This window comes from Sturnira hondurensis, unplaced genomic scaffold, assembly GCF_014824575.4.
Source record: "Sturnira hondurensis isolate 20B ecotype Veracruz unplaced genomic scaffold, ASM1482457v3 Scaffold0004068, whole genome shotgun sequence".
Lineage (NCBI taxonomy): Eukaryota > Metazoa > Chordata > Mammalia > Chiroptera > Phyllostomidae > Sturnira > Sturnira hondurensis.
Genome location: NW_028076699.1, coordinates 6,754,100 through 6,762,303, shown reverse-complemented (window position 1 = coordinate 6,762,303; position 8,204 = coordinate 6,754,100). Strand labels below are relative to the sequence as shown.

At 41.9% G+C, this 8,204-nt stretch overlaps 1 protein-coding gene across 5 annotated transcripts in view; it reads left to right on the top strand.

Moving 5' to 3' along the window:
- Positions 1–3,617: 3,617 nt before the first annotated feature.
- OSBPL9 (oxysterol binding protein like 9) overlaps positions 3,618–8,204 on the top strand; it is a 132,905-nt gene continuing 128,318 nt past the window's right edge. For 2 of the 5 annotated variants that reach the window (XM_037043299.1, XM_037043298.1), the window contains exon 1: positions 3,618–3,757. In XM_037043299.1, the coding sequence (XP_036899194.1) occupies positions 3,647–3,757 (111 nt within the window). In that variant the 5' untranslated portion in view covers positions 3,618–3,646. The remainder of the gene's footprint in view (positions 3,758–8,204) is intronic. The other 3 variants (XM_037043297.1, XM_037043296.1, XM_037043301.1) reach the window with 2 other exon arrangements.

Below are 8,204 nucleotides of genomic sequence, written 5' to 3'. Positions count from 1 at the left end.
ACGTGGCCTTAGCAGGCAAGAACTGCCTTTGCTCCCAGCTCTTCCTGATGACCTGCGTTATGACATTTGAAGCTGAGTAGAGCCTGCTGATGCCTGTGACCCTGATAAAAGTTCAAACTTATTTAGAAATTGATGACACTGCCTGTGTCATGTCCGAGGCATTTATTTACACATAGACTATGTAAATACAGCTTGCAGCAGGGGTGCAATGGATCTGGGGAGAAAAAACCTAGCTTCTAATTCTTGTTCTGCTGTTTACTAGTTTTGTGACCTTGGGCAAGCCACTCAACTCTGTGTCCTACTGTCCTCATCTGTAAAATGGGCATAATAACATAAATCTTGAAGGACTGTTATGGGGATTAAAGGAGAAAATTTAGGTGATGTTGCTTAGCACAGTCCTTGGAACCTGGTAGGTCAGTTTCAAGGGAACACATAATTCAGATCACCTTCTGTATACCAGGCCCTGGGATAGTTTCTAGGGCTACAAAGAGGAGCAAGACTTGGTTTCAGCTTTTAAGAAGCTAATGTAGCATAATGAAAACATAGATGTGTTTATACGGTCTCATATACTCACCAGTTAATGCTATTAGGTACCCGAACAAATAAATAGAACGATATCCTGTGCTAATCGTTTGGAATAATTAATATGTAGTATGGACAATATTAAAATGTCCATACTACCCAAAGCCATCTATAGTTTCAATGCAATCCCTATCAAGATTCCGATGGCTTTTTTGTTTTTTTTACAAAATTAAGAAACAATCCTTGCCCTGGCTGGTGTAGCTCAGTGGATTGAGTGTGGGCCTGTGAACCAGAGGATCGAGGTTCGATTCCCAGTCAGGGCACATGCCTGGGTTGCAGGCCAGTTCCCAGCAGGGGACTCACGAGAGGCAACCATACATTGATATTTCTCTCCTTCTCTCCTTCCCTTCCCCTCTAAAGATAAATAAATAAAATGTTTTTTTAAAAAAGGAAACAATCCTTAAATGTGTTTGGAACCACAAAAGATGTGGATATCCAAAGCAATCCTGAGAAGAATAAATGTGGAGGCATCACACGTCCTAATTCCAAAGCTATATTACAAAGCTATAGTAAGTAAAACAGTATAATATTGGCATAAAAACAGACACATAGACCAACAGAATAGAACTGAGGTCCTAGAAAAAACTCATACATATACAATCAATTAATATTTGACAAAGGAGTCAAAAATGCTCACTGGAGAAAAGACAGTCTCTCTTCAATAAATGGTACTGGGAAAATTGGATCTTCACATGCAAAAAAATGAATCTACACCTCTATTTTACACTACTCACAAAAAAGTACCTCAAAAATGGATTAAAAACAAATATAAGACCTGAAGCCATAAAATTTCTGGATGAAAACATAAGGAAAAAACTTCTTCATATTGGTCTTAGCAATGATAAAAGCAAAAATAAAAATGTATGACTACATCAAAGTTAAAGGTGGTCAGAAAGGAAAAAACTTCCAGTTATAAGAAAAAAAATTCGGGGGAGCCCTAGTCGCTGTGGCTCAGTAAGATGGAGTGCCAGCCTAGGAATGGAAGGGTTGTGGGTTTGATTCAAAGTCAGTCCATGTATCTAGGTGGTGGGTTCAGTCCCTGGTCTGGGCACATGCAAGGAGCAACCGATAGATGTTTCTTTCTCATATTAATCTCTCTTTTTCTTTCTCCTTCCCCTCTTTCTAAAATCAATAAACATGTCTTCAGGTGAGGATAAAAAAGTTTTGGGGACATAATATAAAGTACGGTGATTATAGTTGACAATACTGTTGAGTGTATTTGAAAGTTGAAAAGAGAGAAGACCTTACAAGTTCTCATTACAAGAAAAAACACTTAGGTGAGGTGATGGATGTTAACGAAACTTAGTGTTAATTGTTTCGTAATATATGCATATATCAAATCATTATGTTGTACACCTAAAACTTACAGAATGTTGTGCTATATGGGAATTATACTCAATAACTGAGAGAAAATCTATCCAACAGATCAAGCATGAGAAATTTTAACTTACTGTAGAACTTTACCTAATGGATTAGCTCGCATTCTCTGCTTAGCTCCCTCAGTGATATTTCCCTAGCATTTCTCTTATCAGCTAAGAGAAGGGATTCACAACACAGAACCTAAATAAACAAAATACTTTTTAAGTCCAAAATAAAATAGAATAAAAAGTAAAATGCAAAGAAATCCTCCCTCAACTTTGCTATCACTTATAGCTAATGCCCCACTTCTCAGTTTCCTTTTTATCTCTTTCCCTTGATATTTGCATGATGGGCTCTGACTTTTCTTTCACATCTCAATTTAAATGTCATTTCCTTGAGGGGCCCTGTCCTAACCACCCCATATAAAGTAGCCCCCCCATTCGTGTCCTATTATATCAACTTAAGTTCTCTGCAAGGCCTTTATCAGATAATTTTTTCTTGTTTTGTTTAGTGTTTGCTTTCCATCACAGAATATCTTAAAAAACAAGGAACCTGTCTGACTCCTTCACTGCTTCATTCTCAGAACGTCTGACAGTGCCTGGCTGGAGTAGGACAATACTGCCAGACTCCTCAGAGCCTTTAAGTCGGGGGTGTCACACTCCTTCTCATTCGTGGTCACATCAGCCTCAAGATTGCCTTCAAAGGGCCAAATGTATAAATGTAAGGACTGTATAAATGTAAGTACTCCTTAACACTTGAGTGAAAGCTCGGTCCTGCCACCAGGTAGAAACAAGGTGCCAGGCCAGATAAAATAAGGTGGGCCAGCAGGCCTTGTTTTTGCCACCTGTACTCTAAGTGATGACCTTATTTCTCTGACCTTACCTCCTACTACTTTCTCCCTGCCACTCCAGACACTGAATTCCTTGTTGTTCCTTATTTAAAACACCAGGCTCACGGTCTTTGCACTTGCTTTTCCTTCCTCTGGGGTCCCTTCACTTTCTTCAGATCTTTGCTCACAAGTTACCTTCTCATTCAGGCCTTCTCTATTTGGGAATTTAAAACTGGCCGGCATCCTGCTGGAAGCTGGTTGAATCCTCACTGCCCCACCCCTCTCGCCTTTGAGCTGTCCCCAGAAAGCAGGGAGCATAAATCCCGCGGACTTTCCTTGGCCGAATCAGTCATCCCTGGTCAGAAGACAATGTCTTGCAAACACCTATTAGATTAGCAGGGTGACCCACCCTCCCTGGGGATCTGCTACACACCCTTAAAAACCCTTCTATTCCTTCCCTTGCTGCCGTAGCCTGCTCAGACTCAGCCCGCGGGATCGCAGAGTCCGGCCTCGAATGAAAGCCTTTAATTGGACTTTTATAACTCCTGGTCCTTTCTTAGCCACCTCCGCTACCTAACAAAATTGTAAGGTGCCGTCATGGCTAGGAAAATTAATTTTTGTGATAAATAACCTTAATAGCAGTACTCATGCTTGTATTTGTCAGGAAACCCAGGCACGGAGTTCTACACACAATAGTCGCCAATAGCAAGCGTGTTCAAGAGCGATAGCTGGGGGCTGAAAATCCATTTGAAGCAGCAACTGCAGGCCGCGCCCCTGCCGGGCCCGCCCCTCCCCTCCTCGGCCCCGCCCCCCGCAAGCTGAATGCCTTATAGGCGAGTGACGTCAGGCCGTTTGTTGTCATTGGCGGCTCTCAAGATGGCGTCCATCATGGAGGGGCCGCTGAGCAAATGGACTAACGTGATGAAGGGCTGGCAGTACCGTTGGTTCGTGCTGGACTACAATGCAGGGCTGCTCTCCTACTACACGGTGAGTCCTTTGGGCGCGAAGCTCCTCGCTCCTCGTGGGTCGATGTTCCTGGGTGGAGGGGGGCCGGGCTTTTTTGTAGCGGGGTTGAGGTTGCTAGGCTGGGGGTGCCGCCGTGGAAGAGGGTTCCCTCGGAGAGGAGGGTTTTACGTCCGGGATAGCCAATGAGGGTGAAGGAGGTGCTGGTGCAGCCAATGAACAAGCACTGGCTGTCTGATTTATGGGTTGGGGGCGAGCCGCGTTTGGTTTTCAGTGGGTTGTTAAGCGGTGGTCGGGTCCAGGGGGGTTGCGGTTGGGCGGTAGTTGTGGCGGCGCGGTGCTTGCCGCTTCCCCACGTAGTCATGAACTTGACACAGTCCTCCCCCCGGCCCGCCCCAGGCCCTGTAGACGGCCGCACCCCTCAACTTCCCTCCAGGATTGAAGAGTGTTGCTTGGCCAGGTGCTTAGGTGGCCGGCCTTCGAGCAGCACGAAAGGGTATGACTAAAATCCCTCGGGTCTGCCCAAGTTGAGTGTTTCGTTCACGGGGCGCACTCCTCTATTCAGCGGGAGGCGAGCGTAACCGGCGCCTTAACTTTTGAGAGCCGAGGGTGTCCTTACACAGCAGTCTCTGGTTAGCGAGGAAAGAATGGATGGTGTGGTGTCTCCTGAAAGTTATGTTCTAGGGAGGGCTGAGTTCAGGCTTGACTGCCCTTAAATACGAATCTGTGGACTTGTGCAAGTCCATTACTGTGACTCTTACGTTCTGACTATCCCCTCCACCCCCATAGCAGTAGAAGTGAAAGGTGGGTGGTTGTAAGAGAAATTCCAAAGGTATTCTTGAATGGTGTGTAGTTAATAATAGCTAATGATAGGGAGGAAACCACTTAGGACAAAAGAATGCCCTCAAGGCTTTAGAAAATAGTGGAAAACAAAGGACCAAAAAATGTGATTATGGAAGAAGGGTAAATGTTGATGAGATAAATGGGGACAATGTATTTATTTGTTAATTTAAAAAGTACTTTTTGAGCTCGCTCCCACTGCCTATTATTGCTTTAGGATAGGTGTGTGTGAGTGACTGTGCACGCTCTTGTGCATGTGAGAAAGAATCAGCAGAGTCCAAGATATTCACCATTCCTCCATTCCTCTTCTCTGAAGTGTATATTCTAATCTAGTGGTTCCCTTCATTTTAGTAACAATAAATCTGCAAGTAGGTATTTATTCACATTTTACAGTTTTGGAATCTGAGCCTCCAGGCTTTGAAGTATTTTGCTCAAGATCTAAGAGGTAGCAATAAGTGGTGCAACCAGGATTCCACATTCCTAGCTTTCTGACTTTTTCCAGTAACCTCCACTTTCACTTAAGGAAGGAGAAAAGTTCAAGCTGTGAGTTATTAAAGGCAAGCCTGCAGGAATAGAAAGTTTAACTTTAAACATCCTTCAGCTGTCAGCTTCTTTTCTCCATAATTTTTATAGGGGAAAAAAGACCAAACCCGGATAAGATTTAAACATATTGTTCAAGATTATCTTTAGGTAGCCATGAAAGAGGGGCAATTGAACATTATACTCTGAAAACTCGGGTTATAAAATCCCATGGCTCAGATAAATGAAGAGTTGTAGTAGATGTGATACTCAGAAAATCCTACGGAACCTTTATAGCCTGTTCAAGGTAGAGTAATCTCAGCGACTGGCACTATGGAATTAAGTTACTCTACAAATCCTGAATTTGTGTGGGTCTGCTTTATAGGGCCATGTTATAGAGGCCTCACACTGGGGTTCTTGGGAGCCTCTAGCCCCAAGAGGATATTCTTTTTTCCGTTTTTTCTTCCATTAGTGTAGGTTTTTCTGCCTCCTTGCCTTAGTTTCTGAATACCTTGACAAATTTCTTCTTGTCTTATTGGCTAAATACAGGTTTTATTAATAGATTTCTCTCCCTGTTCTGCCCCAAATATTTAGTTTCCATTCCAAGTTTAGGTTCTATAAAACATCATCCTTGCCAACAGAAGGAGGTATCATATTTCTCACTAATGGCTATTTAGAAGTTCTTTTCCTTTTCTCTTTGATGTTAAAGTATTTGCTTGCAGAGAAACAGCAGAGAAATTTTATAAAGTAAAAATATTCTTGTAGAAATAAAAAAAATACCCAATCCCTGATTGGAGGAGGTCAAATATAACGATAAATATTCACTGAAAAAGAAAGTAGAAGCCCTGGCTCTTGTGGCTCATTGGATTGAGTGCTAGCCTATATACCAAAGGGTCGTCAGTTTGATTCCTGGTCAGGGCACATGCCTGGGTTGTGGGCCAGGTCTCCAGAGAGGGGTATGTGAGAGGCAACCACACATTGATGTTTCCCTCTGTTCCTCCCTTCCCCTCTGTCTAAAAATAAATAAATAAAATCTTTAAAAAAAAAGAAGTAGGAGACACATTGAATGTTGGCAGTGAGTTCTGTACACTTGGACACTGTTTCAGTGCATTAGGATTCTGAAAGATTTGAAGGTACATCTTAATGATTTGCCTATGGCTGACAACTTGGAACTACATCTTCCAGGGAGAGTATCAGAATTAGTTGCACAACCTTTTAGCAGAACCGTGGATAGCAAGTCACTCTACTTTCAAAAATCACTTGGGCTCTGGTCCGGCTCTGTGGTCGCAGGTGTGTTCTAGGGTGGCCATGAAAACCTTTAACTAAACTGGATTGGTCTTGCTTTAGAGTTGGCCTGTACTGAAAATTGATATTGGGATAATCTCAGGGTTGGCTTAGGATCACTGAAATTGTGCTATGAACTGAGTAGATTCACCTAAAGCTTACCTCAGTTTGGATCTTATTCTCTGCACCTGGGCGTAGATCCTAACCCAAACCTATCCCCTGGGAACAGATGACCTTTTTACTTTATATTTCGTTTGTTTTCTAAATATGTGCATTTTCAGTTTTTGAAAAAGAGCTTAATATACTATTACTCTGCTAGTAGAGGAACAGAGAAACTCACCTCTGTTAGAGAAGTAGATTTAGGCCGTCTTTTGAGCTCTAGCTCAGCCTCTTAATTATTGGGAACAATATGACTTAATTCATTTAGGAAATGTTTAATTGGGGCAACTTTGTAATAGGCATTGTACTTTATGTGTTGGAGGTGCAAGTATGAAGGAGAGAGAGTCCCTTCTGTCTAGGAACTCACAATCCAGCAGACCAGACACCTACCCATAATTTCAAAATAATATGATAAATTCAATAATAGAAATAAGACTAGACTGCTGTGGGAACATTGCCTGGAAAAGGCCAGAGAGACATTTGAGCCTAGACTTAATAGATAGAGGTAGAAGAGAAGAGCATTGCAGGCAATGGGAAGTGTGCACAAATCAGGAAGCTTGAAAACACAAGAGTTTTTAAGAGGATACTGAGAATTTCTGAGTAGCTCTAGTGTAACAGTGTGTTTGGGAGATAATAATAGGAGATTGAGTCCAGAAGATCTTTGGAGCTGTCAGGCCTGATAATCTAACAGATAACAGACCTGAGATAAAGGTCTGTTAGATTATACCACAGAATTTGTTAGTTAAATTTTTAATAGATGAGATGCTGGAAGAGGGCTGAGTAGGTAAATTTGGGGATGCTATGTGAACAGCCAACCATTTATGTGAGTCATGATCATGAAGGAAGATGGGACAAGAAGAAAAATTGAGGGAGGTCTAGATATGGAGGAGTTGGAAAGTGGAGGGGGCATGCCTTCTGGAAATTTATCAAATGTTTATTGAGTACCTACTGTGTGCCAGGGTCTGTGTTAGGAATAGGGATTGCAGTTATCCATGCCCTTGTGGTATATGGATTCTGCGAGTGGATGCAGTATGAGCTGTGATAGGAGAAGCTCAGTATGTTTGGGGGAATATGTAGGTAGGTTACTTGACTCAGTCTTGAAGAGTCAGGAAAGGTTTTTTAAAAGAAGCAGGTTTGCTGTGGCCTTAATGATGAGTAAGGGTTAGCTATATGAGCAGAGAGAGAAGTTTCAACTGCTTGGGGTAGAAGAAATGTTTTTGGAGGAGACAAGAGTTAGGACTTGTCCATCCTAGGGCTTGGACTGTGTAGGCAGTTGTGGAATGAATTGGAGGGGTAAATGGGGCCATATAATGAAAGGCTTTCTGGGTAAACCATGCTAAGTAATTTGGACTTTACCTTCAGGATAGTAATTTAAATGTTGTAAACACTTTTTGATAGGAGGAACTTTTACTATAGGAAATCTCAAACATACATAACAGAGGACACTAAAATGAATTCCTGTCATCTAGCTTGTATAATTATCAACATATGGCCAATCTTTGTTTTATTAATACTCCTATTAATTCCTTCATTCCCTAGTGGGTTATTTTAAAGCAGATCCCAGGCTCCATATAATTTCATTTGTGAATATTTCAGTATGTATTACTAAAAGTGAAGGTCTCTCTTAAAAAATGTTATGATATCACTATTAACAACTAAATACTACTAC